Below are 17,560 nucleotides of genomic sequence, written 5' to 3'. Positions count from 1 at the left end.
CCCGTTTAGCGTTTTCATTGTGCCCGTTGTTGTTTATTGGGCTTCTAGTCGTTTTTTATGTAATCGGGCTTCGGCTCTTGAATGGGCTTGGCCCATTTTTATAATATAAAAAAAAAAAAACCTTGAGGAAAAAAAAAAAAATATAATTGTTTTGGAGTTTCATGTACGGTTTGTTGTTTCTTCTTCATTTATTTTTCTTCGTCAACCCGATAAAACTTAAATCGGATCTGTAACTTGGATTCTTTAAGAAGGCTTTGTCTCTTCTTCTATCTCATTGAGAGGGTTCTAAAGTTGAATCCTTTTTCTCTTTCTTCTTCCTCTGTTTCATGGAATCTGACTTCCCAATTCAACTCTGTTTTTGCTGAGATGGCGAGAAGTAGATCGATCAGTGGCTCTGGTGTATGGAAATATCTGAATCCAGCCTATTACCTTAGAAGGCCGAGGCGTTTGGCTCTTCTTTTCTTCCTGTTCGTCTCTGTTTCCATGGTGGTTTGGGATCGTATGAATCTTGCCAGAGAACATGAGGTATGTTTTTGTCTGAATCCCTCTGTCCAAGAGATAGTTTCTAGTATCATAGGTTGTTGATAAGCATAATCCAATCTTATAAAGTAACTTACGTTTTGTCTCTTTATGGAATCTAGACAGAACTCTTTGAATCTCTCTCTATCTGTCTAAGAGACAGTTATAGTATCATAGGTTGTTGATAAGCACAATCAAATCTTATAAAGTAGCTTATGTTTTGTCTTTTTATGGAATCTAGACAGAACTCTCTGAATCTCTCTATCTAAGAGACAATTCTAGTATTATCATAGGTTGTTGATAAGTATAATCTAATTCTATAGCGTATGTTTTAGGCCTTGTATGGTTTGTTACCTTTGTAGCTTAAGGTCTAGAAGTTAGAAAGATGAGATCTTTAAGAAAGATAGTGCCTTGCTAAAAAAGAACTGTGATTGATCATTTATGGGCTCAATTCATCAAAGAAACTATTATGTGCGTTTGTTGATTTGCTTGACTTCGGTTAAAGTGATTGACATTTTGTTTCAAGGAAGTGAATGATTCTCTTGTGGTCATTTGTCGTCTTGTACTGCTGCTGTTTAACAAGTCTTCTGTGTTGCAGGTTGAAGTTATTAAGTTAACTGAAGAGGTTTTTCGGCTGGAACAGATGGTAAGATATGTTTTTTTCCTTCTCTTACTCTATTATAGCCTTCGATGATTTCTTTGCACTGTGGTTATTCGTTTCTGGAAATACATAGTGTTAGATGTACTTTGAGTAGCTTAAGACCTACAAAATCTTCAGGACTATAGGGGCGTGTAATGGTTTCTAAATGTTTAGCTAACTAACTGTATTTTCTGGTAGTTAGAGGAGCTTAGAGGTGTTGGCGATGGTAAAACTTTGATGACTCATAAGGATGTTCCAGAAGATCCAGTTGATATCGAGCGAAGGCAGAAAGTAAAAGAAGCAATGATCCATGCTTGGAGCTCTTATGAGAAGTATGCGTGGGGAAAAGATGAGCTTCAGGTACAAACTTATTTTCCAAACAAATCAAAATATTAATCATGACATTTGGTCCTTTTGATATGAGTTTATCTCAAGTTATTACAGTTTCCATATGACTGCAAGTCTGCAAGTACTGTTGTTGAGATTATTTTCTTCTTTCTTTCTTTATTGTCAGCCTCGGACAAAAGATGGCACTGATAGCTTCGGTGGCCTCGGAGCAACTATGATAGATTCTTTAGATACACTCTATATAATGGGTCTAGATGAGCAGTTTCAGAAAGCCAGAGCGTAAGTGACTAACTGGAGTCTCTCTCTATGATAACTTCCATTTTTTTGAAGTGTCCATCTTTGCCAACATTCTTTTTCCTTATTGTCTTCTATTTATAGGTGGGTTGCAACCTCATTGGATTTCGACAAGGATTATGACGCCAGCATGTTTGAGACAACCATAAGGTTGCTGTAACAGGTTTACTGTGGTTATTTCCGGTATCAGTCATAGGAAGAGTTAGATAATTTGTGATTATTAGTTGTGTCTTGGTTGACAAGAGATGTGGAGAGGATTTAATTTGCATCTGCTTATGCTCTTTCTCTTTATTTACTTTCAGAGTTGTAGGCGGTCTTCTCAGTACGTATGATCTTTCTGGTGACAAAATATTCCTGGAAAAGGCTAAGGATATTGCAGACAGATTATTACCTGCATGGAACACTCCAACGGGTATACCTTACAATATTATCAACTTGAGAAGTGGAAGTGCTCACAACCCTTCGTGGGCGGCTGGGGTGAGTCCTAGATTACTTAAGTCTTTTCATCTAGATCCTTGTAATTTTGTATTCGTTCATAGAGATAATGGCCATTTGCTCCAGCAACTGTGTGCTCTTGTTCCCTAGTTGAAGTTCTTGATTATGTTTTTAAAGGACTCCTTAGAGGCTATTGATAGGCTTGAAATCAAAAACTTAGATCTAGAATCGCCAGGAACAGGATGTTCTGGTTTCCCTTTATGCAAAAGTTAATATTCTTTTAATAGGCCTAGACTGGAATCAGGTGTTGTTTCACTGAGTTTTATTCTGTGTATGTGTTTGGATTTAGATATATTTCATTGAGAACATTTGGTCAGTAAGTTGTAGAATTTTAGCTAATTGTTGCATCATGTTTTTCTGTACTAGGGAGACAGTATTCTTGCAGATTCTGGCACTGAGCAGCTTGAATTTATCGCCCTTTCCCAGAGGACAGGTGATCCAAAATATCAGCAGAAGGTATATGTCTCTGTTACTTTCATTTGTGGTTTAAGAGAATATTTTGAGTTTGCCCAACACTTGTTATATATCCTAAGTAGGTGTAAATGGGGAAACAAATCTCCATTAGTACTGTCCTAATTGTGAAGAAATTATTTGCTGCTAAAAAGATTGATTCGTTTGGTTAACTTGCGTCTCTCAGGTAGAGAAGGTTATTACGGAACTGAACAAGAACTTCCCTGCGGATGGTTTGCTTCCCATATATATAAATCCGGATAACGCTAATCCATCCTACTCTACCATAACATTTGGTGCCATGGGAGACAGGTAGTTTTCTCAAACTAGATACCTTTTTTTTTGTGTGTGGGTCTTTGCTATGCAACAGTTACTAATATTCTGGTTTTGTAGCTTTTACGAGTATTTGCTCAAAGTCTGGGTGCAAGGGAACAAAACATCAGAAGTGAAACTCTATAGGTAAGTAAATATCGATGCTGTAATATAAATAAGTATCTCAATATTGGCGAAAATGATAAGGACTAAGTGTTTCTTGTGGCAAATGAATCAGAGAAATGTGGGAGAAATCAATGAAAGGTTTATTAAGCTTGATCAAGAAATCAACACCTTCATCATTTACATATATACAAGAGAAGAATGGAAATAGTTATAATGACAAGGTAAAAAAATCTATCTGATTCAAACTTTCTACGACAAGAGTTGTGAAGGTTTTGACATTGGTTCTTTCTTGTTATATTCAGATGGATGAATTAGCATGTTTTGCTCCTGGAATGTTGGCTTTAGGAGCATCAGGTTATGGTCCTGATGAAGAAAAAAAGTTTCTTACACTTGCTGAAGAGGTACATTAAAATCTCAAAAAATGTTCTTATGAGCTTTTAGTGAAATTTTACTGTCTGCTTATTGCTCTTTCTTCCTCCACATTACTGCAGCTTGCCTGGACTTGTTATAACTTTTACCAGTCGACACCAACGAAACTCGCCGGAGAGAATTACTACTTCAGTGCAGGACAGGTTGGTGAATAACGGGTTTATTTTACGCGTCTGTTTGTAAGTTTGTGTGGTTTACAAACACGTGATTGTTTCCAGGACATGAGTGTTGGAACATCTTGGAACATCCTAAGACCAGAAACTGTTGAATCTCTGTTTTACCTCTGGCGGTTAACTGGGAACAAGACATATCAAGAGTGGGGATGGAATATATTTCAAGCATTTGAGAAGAACTCTCGTATAGAATCTGGATACGTTGGCTTGAAGGATGTAAGTTTCTTCCTTATCAAAAAAACCCAGTTCCATCTTTCAAAACACCTTGAAGTATTAACGTTCTCTTCTTTCATTTTAGGTCAATACTGGTGCTAAAGACAACAAGATGCAAAGCTTCTTCTTAGCTGAGACTCTCAAGTATCTTTATCTTCTCTTTTCACCTTCATCGGTCATTTCATTAGACGAATGGGTTTTCAACACAGAAGCTCATCCGCTGAAGATCGTGGCACGGAATAATGATCAGCGTAAGCCAACTATAACATTACGCCAGAGGCGGTTTGGTGGGGAGGTTAAGGTTTAGTAGACAGTTTACTGCTCAAATGGAATTTGATATTATATAATAACAACAAAGTTTGAGGCACATTGTTGTATTAGTTTGGATAACAGATAAAGAACACAGACAACTTTTTTTTTTGCCACAGCAATTAGTAAGTGACTTCACTGTTTTTCAAAGATTTTAAACGCTTTGCATAAGAGAGCAATCAACTTTGACCACAAAGATTGAAAGCATGAAGGGCTTTGAGCAAAGTGAGCTTGGTCTGATGTCCCTAAGACCACCACTAGTCCCTGCGTTTGGATCATTCACAACCACATTGCACCTGATACATGCTGTATACATTGCTAAGAGCTGAGTGAGATATTTAAAAAGAGCAAAAGTGGAAGTGTAATGATTATCCTCCAAACTGAGAGATCTTTCAAAAACATACTAAATCAAAACACACCAAACATCATAAAGATTTGTCTCTAATAAGAAAGTTCTAAACATTATGCAAAACACCAAAAGTTCAGATGTGTGACATTGTTTGCATCAGATCCTAAGCAGAAATTCCACTTTTGAGCTGGTTTCTTTCTATGGTTTTCCATTCTCTAATCTTTGCCAAAGTCTTCTCAACCTTCATCATACGTGCCTCTAGGCTCAATGATATCTCATCTATTGCAAGATTTGTCTGCTTCAATCTCTTACCATCATCTTCCTTCTCATTGGATCTCTGGTTTTCTCCATCTTCATGGATCACACACTTTGCTTCCTTGGTTCCACCACTGACTAACATCTTCTCTTTCTCAGCCTTGATTCCATTAACATCAACCTCATCAACGACTCCATTAGCACTAAGAGGAGGATCTGAAGAGTTGTTACCATTAGCTGAGCTCAGAACCTTACTCTTCCCTGCTTTGTTCCCCGTTTCTTCTCGTTGTGCTACAGTTTCATCTTTAGTAGCAATCTTTTGACGGATCCATGAATCATTGTTATCATCTCTCTCAAGTCTTCTACTGTTTCTTTTCCCAAGTGATTCAGAAGCAACTCCTACACTTTTCTCTCTGTTTATGACCATCTCAGCTGTGATAATGTTATCATAACAATCCATACAACTCTCACCATCATCCTCACGAGCTCGCTTGTATCCCAAATGCCCTCTCTTCCTCTTCATTACTTCCTCCTTCTGAAACAACTCATTAACGTCATCATCACACTTTTGCCTTGTCTTCGGTCTTGACACAGCAATGTCAACTACTCCTCCATTAGCACCAAGAGGAAGATCTGAAGAGTTGTTACCCTTAGCTGAGCTCAGAACCATATTCTTCCCTGCTTTGTTCCCCGTTTCTTCTTCTTCTTCTTCACTCCTTTGCTTGATTTTTAGTGTTGCTACAGTTTCATCTTCATAAGCAATCTTTTGACGGATCCATGAACCTTTGTTATCTGCCTCACCCTCACGTCTATGGTTTCTTTTTCCAGGTGCTTCAGAAGCAACTCTTACACCATCCTCACGAGCTCGCTTGTCTCCCAAATGCTCTCTCTTCCTCTTCACTACTTCCTCCTTCTGAAACAACTCATTAAGTGGCACTTCTCTTGAAGCTGATCCACCAGAATCTGCAATCTCGGATCTCACATCTGTCGGTGTTCTAAGATATCTAGACCTAAGCTTTTCAAGAAACTCTTTTCTCTTCTTTTGAACCACTTCACTGAATGGCACTACTTCCTTGTTAAACAGCTCATTAGTTGGCACTTCCCTTGAAGCTGATCTACCAGATTCTACTACCTCTGATCTCACATGTTTTGGTGTTCTAAGATATCTAGACCTTTTGAAATTTTCAGGAAACTCTTTTCCCATCTTTTTAACCACTTCTCTTAATGGCAGTACCGTAGGAGGGTTTTCATCAGATGAGCACATAGCAGCTGTATTCTTCTTTCTCGATCTCATTACTTGACCAATGGTTAAGCGATCATCTTCCTCTTCCTTCTCTGATGGAACCTGTGTCTGATAAAGATCCATATGAGTCACATCCTTCTTGCAAACTCGCCTCACTGACTTCCGTTTCTTAGAACCAGAAGGAACAGGCTCAGATGTATCATCATCATCATCACCTCTTAAGATGTTTCTTGGTGTCGATGATTCAATAACTGGACTACCCTTCCTCCACCACTCGCAGAACACTGGAGTAAAACAAGATTCTGCAGAACGAGAAGGGATGTACAATGTCAATCCATAAATAGACTTGTTGTACTCCTCCCAAGCTGCCTCTTTGGAGAGGTTGTTCCTGTTAACAACAGGACAAGGAACATCCTGAAGCAATCCGAACTGTGAAGCCACTCGATTGGGAAAGTAGTGTTCCACAGTACTATCCACTCCAACAAGCTCAGACGCCTTGATGCATCTAGCAAAGGAGATTAATTCCTCATCAAGATCAGGACCAACAGGAACCCACATTGCTTTCTCAGGGTAAAACTGAGGAATCTTCCAGTTCTTCACAGCTTTTGTGTAAGGACGCCACTCAAAGCTCTCCATCTTCGAGTTTGCCAGTATCTCCCTCACATTGCTCTTTGTCATTTTCCTCACGTTGCTCCTCATTGTCTTTTGTTTCGCTTCATCCCAAAGAGCCAACCTTGGGTCACCTCGTAGCAACTGATTAGTGTTGTTGGGACGTAGCTCCCTGAACCTCTCCCATGTCCAAACCTGAACCAACTTAAACAAGGAACTCAACTCCACTTTGTTGTTAACCCCTGTTTTCATGTTGAAACATCTGATGTGGTCTTCCAAGAGAGTGAGGTCTGCATACAGGTGAGCAAGAACAGCAGGAGCAAGAGCAATCCTAGTACCTCTCGAAAGATGAAGAGCAATCGGCAAAACAGCTTGATCAACATGGCAATACCTTGTTGGAAACACAAAGTAGCTTAGCCACAACCCAAGGAAAGCCGCATTCTCAAGCTCATCCCCACTGTCCATGAATCTCCCCATCCATGTGACTTGAGTTACGAAACTGACTTTGTTCTCTTTCTTAATCTTGAGCCATTCTTTCTCCAGTTTCCTCACACTCTTCTCTCCTGATCCATCCACAGCAGCAAAAACAGGGGAACCCAAAACAGAGAAGCCTAGAAGAACCATGACATCCTCTAATGTCACCGTTGCTTCGCCCCAAGGGAAGAGGAAGGTGTTGGTGTCGGGACACCATCTCTCAGCGATACCCAGAACGAGATCTGTGTCTTTGTTGAATCCTTTGGAAGATGCCATGATTGCTTCCAAGATTCCAGCATTTTGCCATGTGGGTTTGTGCAAAAGAGACATTTTTGTAGCCCAAGACTTGAAAGCTGAGTTCGCCTTTCTCCACCCAGGGAAGGAAACGGTCAAAGACAGAGCCTTTAAGTCCAGAGGAGAAGATTCAGAGTCGTCCATGGATGTGGTGAAACAGGGTTTTTTGAAAAAAACTGGCTTCTTTTTCACGAAATGAAGATGGAAGAGAAAGTTGTGTTCTTTTCTCTCCCTCTCTCTATGTCTCGAGAAGACAAATATGGAAGAGAAAATTTTGGTCTTTCTCTCTTATTGCTCTGTCTTTTGTGATTTAGCGTTCGAAGGAAGTTAGAACTGATGTTGCAGAGTTGAAGAGGTGGTGGAGCAGGAAAAAAAACAGTTTACTTTTTAAGGTAATTTGAAAAATAAAGTGACTAATAAAAGGGCTCATCAATAAATATTTTATCTTTTGAAAAAAAAAAAATTTAAAGTGTTTGTCTCTTATGAGCCTGCAAAAAGAATACTAAAAAAAATATTTTCCACCATATGCGTGGAAAAGCTATTTTTATAACAGTGATACATTTTACAGTTGTCCAAAAAAAAAAGCATTTGAATTGTGCTTGTACCAAAGCAAACCTGGATTGATTTTACTGACTAAAGAAACTGATTCAAAGAAATAAAAACCGAACTTAGTAAAACCAAACCAAAAGTTTTTTGTTTTAGAACTGAGATACTCTGTGACCTCTCAAAGTTCCTCTGCACATAATTTGTATATAATTGGGGAACAAGTGATGTAACTTTAAAATATTCCTAATACCACATTGTTCAAATTGCCATGATCCACCATTCGTAAAAACAAAATCCACGAGCTCGTGCATTTTTATATCAAACTTTTTTCCACCAAACGCTACACTCTTTTCTTTTGCTAGCCAAACATATAAAGAGAATGCAAATAAAACAAAGAGAGACCATACTTACCTCTGTGAATGTTCACAGACTTGAAGCTTGATAAGAAAGGGCAGCAAAAAGATCTGGTTTTGGACATAATCCCCAAAAAAAAAACCAATGTTTGAACTGAATGTAATAAATAAAGCAACAAACATGAAGAACAATTTAAATTAGCAAAACTTAGTACCTATTTGCATAAGTCATATGATCATATCCAACAAAAGATTCTAACTTTGCAACTCTTTAAGCCGTACATAGACCATACTTAGGAAACAAAGGCAAATCTTGCAACAAGCCACACAAAACGAGCTCTAAGAGTTCAAAAGAAGGTACCTTTACGTGAGCAGCAGAGAAGACGGAAGATGTAAAAACCAAATAACGTGACTTAAACAGTGAAGATGACAAATGTTGAGCTCAGAAATGGTGAAAAAAAAGTTTGAGAGATTTTGTGTGTTTGTGTTTTGTCTTTCTGAAAAAGCTTGACTAGTTGAAACCCTAAACCCAAAAAGAAAAAGATGAATGAGAGAAAGGTCTCTTCTTATTTTTTTTGAAATTCCGAAAGTTGCATGAAGCAGTGTCTTTTTAAGGTATAAAAGGTCTCATCAATAAACACAAATAACAAAAGTATTCATTTAACAATTTTGATTAGGTATTTCAAATAGCACTAAACTAAATACAGACATAACATATCATCATAAAGCTAAGTTAAAGTTCATAAGATTATGCAAAAGAGTAAAAGATTGATATGTGACATTGCTGAATGTCATCTTCTTTCGGATCATAAGGTTTAAACCATTAGCTTAAAGTAGAAACTCCAGTTTGGATATGGTTATCCAGTTTCTAATTGTTGCCAAAGTCTTCTCCACCTTCATAAAGTGCCTCTAGATTTAGTGCTAGCTCCTCTGTTGTAAGCTTTCTCTGATTCAGTCGTCTTTCATCTTCTTCCTTTTCATCGTCATGGAGCAAACACTCTGGTTCCTTGGTTCCATCATTGACCAAAGTCTTCTTCTTCTTCTCTAAATTGTTTCTTCCATTTACATCAACCTCATCATCACAGGTTGGTGGCAGAACAGTGTCACCAACACATGGGATAAGAATGGTAATCCCCTCCTCTACGCTTCTAATTTCTTCTTCATCATTCTCTTCAGTGTAGAGGATGGATTCGACCATCCCACAGGGCCCGAGGAATAGGAAGGCCTGGCCCGAGTTAGGAAGAGCGACGGCTCGATCTGTCGGCTCGAGAGTCAGGTCTCTCGGCTTGACTCTTGAGTACTTCTAGCTGACCATCGTCGACTGAAGAGCGTTCGGCTCAGCGGTTGCTCGAACACCTACGGGCCTCTCGGCCCAGCAAAGGAGGCCCACCAAGATGCGTAAAATTAGGTCAAGAGCGAGGCATCGGGACGTCTATATAAGGGAAAGAAGAGACAACGAGAAAAGGATCCGAAATCACTGACCAACACTTGACGGCTAGATTAGGGTTTTCACCTTTACTTCGTCTCGCCGTTAGTTATACTTCTCCGGTAGCTTATCGAGCCACCGGTTTCCTTTCTGTCGCACTCTCCTCTTATTTCCTTGTAACCGATCGAACGTTTTCTCTCCGACCATTAATAAGACGTCTTTGTTTAAGCCCACATCTTATTTATTACCGTTTCACGATCAAACAGTTGGCGCCCACCGTGGGGCCCTAGCAAAGTAACGTCAGAACGATGGTCGTTAGCAATGATAGTTCAGGCGAGGAGCGCGAAGCTCTCGAGGCGACGCCTACGCCTACACCAGCAACTCCACTTCCCCATCCCGCAACCATGGAAACTATCCTGGCGCGCCTGGCCCTACAAGAAGCGGCACAGAAGGCGGCAGTTGACCAAATCACGGCGATAGCAAAGATCCTCGCTCCCCTCGCTGCAAACGCCGAAGCGTCAACAGCGCAGTATCGTCGACACCTGTTCGCCACAGAACGAACCACCGACTTGGCGCCTACGCGGGATAACGATAACCAAAGTGCCGGTAACGACACCGGTGCGCACACCGCAAGCGAACTAGCCGCGTTAAAACAGTCGGTCCTCGATATCAATTCTAAGATCCACCAGGTGACGACGTCCGCCCCCCAGATCGAGCATGTACTCGCGGATTCTCTTCGTACACCCTTCACGCGAAAAGTTACCGGCGTACGGCTACAGAAGATGGACAAACTCCGTCTTCCAACCTTCAAAGGCCTCTCCGACCCTTCCACCCACGTCACATCTTTCAACATAGCGATGCGACGCGCAAACCTGACCGACGAAGACAAAGACGCCGGCTTTTGCCAACTCTTCGTCGAAACCCTAGAAGGCCCGGCCCTTACTTGGTTCACCGGCCTCAGAGAGAACTCCGTGGACTGTTTCCACGACCTCTCAACGGCCTTCCTTAAGAACTATATCATGTTCACCAACCAGGAAGCAACAGTGTCAGATTTGTGGAACCTCACTCACGCCAGCGACCAAAGTCTCCGCGACTTCATGGAGAAATTCAAAGCTATTGTCTCGAAGATCGATATCCCCGACCATATCGCCGTCGAATCTTTGATGAACACCTTGCACGTCGATTCCACATTCCGCCAGGATCTTTACCGATACCCGACCAAATCTGTCTCCGACGCCATCGCTCGCTCGCACAACTTTATCCGCATGGAAGAAGACACCAGAGCAAAGTTCGCAAAAGAAGCAGCGGCCAGGCAGCGAGCCCCCCGAACGAACGATACCCGCTCCGAGCCTCGCCAGCATTCCTCCGGTGGAAATACCACTCAGAAGCGAGGCTACGTAAGTTCGGTCGATGATGAGGAGTCTCCAAAATCAGCAGCCATCACGCGAGAGAAAGGCTGGAATCACTGGGATCGAGACCCCGCCTCGAAGCAATCAAAGTCGACCGAACCAACGAGTTCAAACTCCGAGGAGCCAAGGAAATGGTGCCTCTACCACAAAAGGGATTCCCACGATACAAAAGAATGCAAAGTCCTCATCGGGCAATTCTTCGACGGGATCACTAACGGGACGATTCAAATGCCCACTTCTCCAACGACACCGAAAAACACCAAAAGTTGGAGTAAGAACAAGGAGAAGAAGGCACAGAAGTCTCAACAGAACACGGCCCCGAGCGAGGAAAGAGCAAGCCCTGAGCGCACTCCTGTCAACAACGTTGGCCCCGCCAACGATTCGTCAGAAGACGAACATCCGCGTCGCCGGCGACGAGTGGAAGTCATACTCTCTCGCCCTTGCGACTCCTCTGACGACGACTCCTCGATAATGCAACCAGATGTACGCGACAAACTGAACAGCACGGTCGAGCAGTCTCTCACTCCCCCGACAGCAGACAAAGACCTGCGCACCTTACTGAAGCGAAAGAGTGCTACGAACGAGCACGTAGGAAGCGCCGATCTCGGCGCGACCATCTCCAAATCCAGCGCCAGGAGAATAGGTCAAAACGGCGACCTTCGCGACCAGCTCAATTCAAAGGCCAACGACCTGCGAATCCAACTCAACCGTTCGAAAGGATCCGATCTGCGACGACGTCTCGAATCAAAAAAGAAAAAGCCCGCAGAAACTCCTCAGTTCGAGAACACAACCGATGATTTAAGGAAGCAACTCGAGTCAATGCGAGCTGCCCACACCCCGCACATTAGCGTCATAATGGGAGGATCACCTCCTTGCGGCGACTCAGTTCGAGCTGTCAAAGACTACAAGCGACAAGCCACCGCCTCCAAGAAGTGGCCACCTCCAGTCGAAAATGATCACCAGATCACTTTTTCGGCACTAGATACCAAGGGTGTCCACATGCCGCACAACGATCCTCTCCTCGTCGACCTCGACATCGGAGAATGCCTAGTCGCGAAAGTCCTTATCGATACCGGCAGCTCAGTCGATCTCATCTTCCGCGACACACTCGACAAAATGGGAGTCGATTTAAGGGATATGAAGCCTTCTTCTCGTACGCTCACTGGCTTCAACGGAGCCTCGGAGCAAATGATCGGAACAATTCGTCTTCCAGTATACGCAGGTGGTATAACCCGTACCGTCAAGTTCTCCGTCATCCGAGCCAAAGCACCATATAATGCCATCCTCGGAACACCATGGTTGCATTCCATGAAAGCCGTTCCCTCGACGTACCATCAATGCGTCAAGTTTCCCGGCAAAGACGGTAAAACACAGACGATTCGGGGAGATCAACAAGCCGCGAGAGAACTGCTAATTGCAACTGTAAAGATGCAGCAACAGACTTCCCTCGTCAACTCCGTCGGCAAACCACTCCACAAGATATACCCCCAGAAGGAGGAAGTTCGCGAAGTCGCAATTGACGAATCCGACCCAACGAAAATCATCCGAGTGGGCGTCTACCTATCCGACGACATATGTTCAAGGATCATCTCTTTCATCAAAGATAACGCTTCAACGTTCGCCTGGAAGACCTCCGACATGAGGGGGATCGACCCCGCAGTTACCTCCCATGAACTGCATGTCGACCCGACGTTCAAACCCATCCGACAGAAGCGACGGAAACTCGGTCCAGAAAGATCTAAGGCAGTGAACGACGAAGTCGACAGGCTCCTCGACGCGGGTTTTATTACCGAAGTTCGATACCCCGAATGGTTAGCCAACCCGGTCGTCGTCAAAAAGAAGAACGGCAAATGGCGCATATGCGTCGACTTCACGGATCTCAACAAAGCATGCCCAAAGGATAGTTACCCGCTCCCTCACATCGATCGTCTCGTCGAATCAACCGCCGGTAACGAACTCCTAACCTTCATGGACGCTTTCTCGGGATACAACCAGATCCTGATGCATCCCGATGATCGCGAGAAGACGGCATTCATCACCGACAGAGGAACTTATTGCTACAAAGTGATGCCCTTCGGGCTAAAAAACGCCGGCGCGACTTATCAGCGACTCGTTAACCAAATGTTTGCTGATCAGCTTGGTAACACCATGGAAGTGTACATCGACGATATGCTAGTCAAATCGCTCAAGGCCGACGACCACCTAAATAACTTGCGCGAGTGCTTCAAAATCTTGAACGACTATGGGATGAAGCTCAACCCGGCCAAATGTACCTTCGGTGTCACCTCCGGGGAATTCCTCGGCTACATCGTCACTCAGCGAGGAATAGAAGCCAACCCCAAGCAGATCTCGGCGATTCTCGACCTTCCAAGCCCGAAAAACAGCCGCGAAGTGCAGCGACTAACAGGACGCATAGCAGCTCTCAACAGGTTCATCTCACGATCGACCGACAAGTGTCTTCCCTTCTACGAGCTGCTAAGAGGGAACAAGAGGTTCGTCTGGGATGAAAAATGCGAAGAGGCGTTCAATCAACTCAAGCATTATCTTACGACCCCACCAGTGCTATCGAAGCCAGAAGCCGGCGACACACTATCTCTCTACATCGCCGTCACATCCTCCGCCGTCAGCAGCGTATTGATTCGAGAAGATAGGGGAGAACAGAAACCAATCTTTTACACAAGTAAAAGAATGACGGAGCCTGAAACGAGATATCCAACACTCGAAAAGATGGCCCTAGCCGTCGTCACCTCGGCGAGAAAATTGCGACCCTACTTCCAATCGCACACGATTGAAGTACTATCCAACCAACCACTCAGGACGGTGATGCAAAATACTAATCAATCGGGACGGCTGACCAAATGGGCGATGGAACTGAGCGAACATGACATAGTATACAAGAATCGCACAGCAGCAAAGTCACAAGTCCTTGCCGATTTCTTGATCGAGTTGACGCCAGAGCTGGAGCAAGACCTCATCTTACCAAGTGTAAACTGGATCCTCCACGTCGACGGTTCATCAACGAGTAAAGGGTCAGGAGCAGGAGTGCAATTGCAATCGCCAACAGGGGAACTCATTCGGCAATCATTCAGTTTTGGTTTCGCGGCATCGAACAACGAAGCTGAGTACGAATCCCTCATCGCGGGGCTCCGTCTCGCCAAGGCGGTGAAAGCCAAAAGAATCAGCGCCTACTGCGACTCTCAACTCGTCGTAAGCCAATACCTCGGCGATTACGACGTCCGCAACGAAAGGATGGACGCCTACCTCAAACTAGTCCAGGATCTTACGCGAGACTTTGAGTTCTTCGAACTCACGAAGGTTCCTCGCGGAGAAAATGTTTGTGCCGACGCCCTCGCCGCTCTGGGAAGCAAGCTACACGACCAAGTCAAAAGGATAATCCCGATCCACAAAATCGAGAAACCAAGCATCGACACGAAGGCAGAACAGGCCGCGATTATAGCAGCAATCGACGACGCAATGGACATTGACGAAGTGGAATCTCGCTCGCCAGATGATCACCCAACAGATTGGCGCAAAGAACTCATCGATTACCTCGCGGAAGGTTTACTGCCCATCGGGAAATGGGACGCCCGGCGATTGAAACGACGCAGCGCACACTACGTCGTCATGGACGGGGAACTACACCGATGGACTGCAACAAAGGTACTACTCAAATGTATCGCCGGTGAAGAAACGAGACTCGTCATGGCCGAAACACACGAAGGAGCAGCAGGCAACCACTCGGGCGGGCGAGCTCTCGCATTAAAAGTTAAAAACCTCGGATTCTACTGGCCAACCATGAACGCCGACTGCGAGACATACGCGCGCAAATGCGATAAATGCCAGCGTCACGCCAAAACCATACACAGCCCAACGGAGTTTCTCCATACCTTGACTGCTCCATACCCATTTATGCGATGGGGAATGGACATCATAGGTCCGATGCCGGCATCTCGACAAAAGAAGTTCATACTGGTCCTCACCGATTACTTCACCAAGTGGGTTGAAGCCGAAGCCTACGCCAACATAACCGACAAGGAGGTACAACGCTTCGTCTGGAAGAACATAATCTGCCGATACGGACTACCTTACGAGATAATCACGGACAACGGTTCGCAATTCATCTCGCATCATTTTAAGGGCTTCTGCGACAGATGGCGCATTCGACTCAACATGTCGACACCAAGAAACCCGCAAAGTAATGGTCAAGCCGAATCAACGAACAAGACCATCATAGACGGTCTGAAGAAACGACTCGACTTAAAGAAAGGTTGCTGGGCAGACGAATTAGATGGTGTCCTGTGGTCCCACAGAACCACTCCTCGCGGGGCGACGAAGACTACACCCTTCTCAATGGCATACGGCGTCGAGGCAATGGCTCCCGCAGAAGTGAATGTGACGAGTCTGCGCCGATCACGAATGCCACAGAACACCGAACTCAACCGCGACATGCTCCTCGACGCACTCGACGACATCGAGGAAAAGCGCGACCAAGCGTTACTCCGTATCCAGAATTACCAGCATCAAATCGAAAGCTATTACAACAAAAAGGTCAAGTCACGTCCTCTCGAAATGGGCAACCTTGTCTTAAGAAAGGTCTTCGAAAACACTAAGGAGTGGAAAGCCGGCAAGCTCGGAGCCAATTGGGAAGGACCATACAAGATAGTCGAAGTCATCAAGCCAGGAGTATACCGCCTCGAGACTTCAACAGGCGAAGCAGTACCGAGAGCCTGGAACGCCAAACATCTCCGCCTCTTCCATCCTTAGTCAAAGCAAACACCAACCCGAGTAAATGCGCCCCAAAGGCCACTTTTACTCGCCAAAAAAAAAAAAAAAAAAAAAAAAAAAAAACGAGTAAATGCGCCCCAAAGGCCACTTTTACTCGCCAAAAAAAAAAAAAAAAAAAAAAAAAAAAAAAAAGAACTACGAATGGCTTGATTCCCGCAAAGGGATACGTAGGCAGCCCAAAGAAAAAGGGTCCAGCCGAAAAAAAAAAAAAAAACAAAATCCCTCCCCGAGGAATCGATCTCAGAAGCAGACGATCACTTAAGCGATGCCTACACGAGCACGCCCCGGCTCCTCGAACAAATGTATCGGCACTCGCATCCCACGTTGAATACGTCCCGATCAGACACATATTCACGGAAATCGACCGCGTTGCGACCGAAACCAACACGGCCGAGACAATGACTCCAATTCATCCTATAATTGACTAAGTAAGGTCCGACCGACCAAACGCTTGAAAATTACGGTAGGATCGACTTGGAACCGTCAAAGTCGAAAACTCCTCCCCGAGGAATCGATCTCAGAAGCAGACGATCACTTAAGCGATGCCTACACGAGCACGCCCCGGCTCCTCGAACAAACGTATCGGCACTCGCATCCCACGTTGAATACGTCCCGATCAGACACATATTCACGAAAATCGACCGCGTTGCGACCGAAATCAACACGGCCGAGACAATGACTCCAATTCATCCTATAATTGACTAAGTAAAGTCCGACCGACCAAACGCTTGAAAATTACGTTAGGATCGACTTGGAACCGTCAAAGTCGAAAACTCTTGACTAACAATTAAAACTCAAAATGGCAAACGGTCGCGACTCAAAGAGATCGACCGAGACAAAGTCATAATGAGCTTAAAACTATAACGATTCGACATCTCGAGTCAGCATCTCGCACCGAACGAACAGAGTCATTTCAAATCTTGAGAAATTTCGATTTTTGATAGACAAATCTAAGTTGAGAGATTCAGTTCGATCACTAAAAGAGTTCGAGATGACAAGAAAATAACAAAATAAAAGCCTCGAAGGCGAAGGTTCGAAAAACTACAACAATGAGTCATCTATGACTCAAAAGAAAACAACAAACAAGGAAAACTAAGCTTCCCGATCACTCTCGCGGTCATTAAGCGCGGAAAGCTCCGAAGCTCCGACGCTCGATCCGCGGGCAATCGGAAGGACTTGCACCGCAGCATCTTCCAACACCTCGCCGGTGTCTTCTTCGCCTCCTCGAACAGTCAAAGGATTTTCGATACGAAGCGTCGTTTCCTCGCACCCTTCTCCAACCGGGCGAGTAAACGAGACATGAAGATTCGCCGCGGTCTCCGAGTCAATTAAGCCGGCGTTGGAACCAAACGGATCGAGGCCCGCCAGAATCCGGGCATCCACGAACTGAGACTCCAACGTAAGAGGAGAGAGTCTAAAGTCGCCCTCAGGGATCTCGCCAACCTTCAGCTGCTCGGCCTCTTGTTCGTACTTCCTCTCATACTCGACGAACATATCAATGGAGGCTTG

At 44.2% G+C, this 17,560-nt stretch overlaps 2 protein-coding genes across 2 annotated transcripts; one reads left to right on the top strand and one right to left on the bottom strand.

Moving 5' to 3' along the window:
- The first annotated feature begins 172 nt into the window (after nucleotides 1–172).
- LOC106406391 (mannosyl-oligosaccharide 1,2-alpha-mannosidase MNS1) lies at nucleotides 173–4,460 on the top strand. Its single transcript, XM_013847043.3, has 14 exons — nucleotides 173–525; nucleotides 1,118–1,165; nucleotides 1,358–1,519; nucleotides 1,674–1,786; nucleotides 1,886–1,951; nucleotides 2,104–2,278; nucleotides 2,663–2,752; nucleotides 2,934–3,058; nucleotides 3,140–3,205; nucleotides 3,297–3,405; nucleotides 3,487–3,585; nucleotides 3,676–3,756; nucleotides 3,832–4,002; nucleotides 4,085–4,460. The coding sequence occupies exons 1-14, from the start codon at nucleotides 367–369 to the stop codon at nucleotides 4,304–4,306; spliced, it is 1,686 nt and encodes a 561-aa protein (XP_013702497.1). The 5' UTR covers nucleotides 173–366; the 3' UTR covers nucleotides 4,307–4,460.
- Nucleotides 4,461–4,675: 215 nt separating this feature from the next.
- On the bottom strand, nucleotides 4,676–7,924 carry LOC106404235. The gene has a single exon (XM_013844970.3). The coding sequence runs from the start codon at nucleotides 7,674–7,676 to the stop codon at nucleotides 4,821–4,823; it is 2,856 nt and encodes a 951-aa protein (XP_013700424.1). The 5' UTR covers nucleotides 7,677–7,924; the 3' UTR covers nucleotides 4,676–4,820.
- Nucleotides 7,925–17,560: the final 9,636 nt, after the last annotated feature.

The sequence above is a fragment of the Brassica napus genome, chromosome C6 (genome assembly GCF_020379485.1).
Source record: "Brassica napus cultivar Da-Ae chromosome C6, Da-Ae, whole genome shotgun sequence".
NCBI lineage: Eukaryota > Viridiplantae > Streptophyta > Magnoliopsida > Brassicales > Brassicaceae > Brassica > Brassica napus.
Note: the sequence above shows the minus strand (reverse complement) of the source record. Positions and strands in the feature narration are given on the sequence as shown.

Excerpts from the sequence above, each read along its gene's own strand:
- LOC106406391 (XM_013847043.3), top strand. The coding sequence starts at position 367 with ATGGCGAGAAGTAGATCGATCAGTGGCTCTGGTGTATGGAAATATCTG. Across the intron at positions 526-1,117 it reads ATCTTGCCAGAGAACATGAG|GTTGAAGTTATTAAGTTAAC; the intron begins GTATGTTTTTGT and ends TCTGTGTTGCAG. Across the intron at positions 1,787-1,885 it reads CAGTTTCAGAAAGCCAGAGC|GTGGGTTGCAACCTCATTGG; the intron begins GTAAGTGACTAA and ends TTCTATTTATAG.
- LOC106404235 (XM_013844970.3), bottom strand. The coding sequence starts at position 7,676 with ATGGACGACTCTGAATCTTCTCCTCTGGACTTAAAGGCTCTGTCTTTG.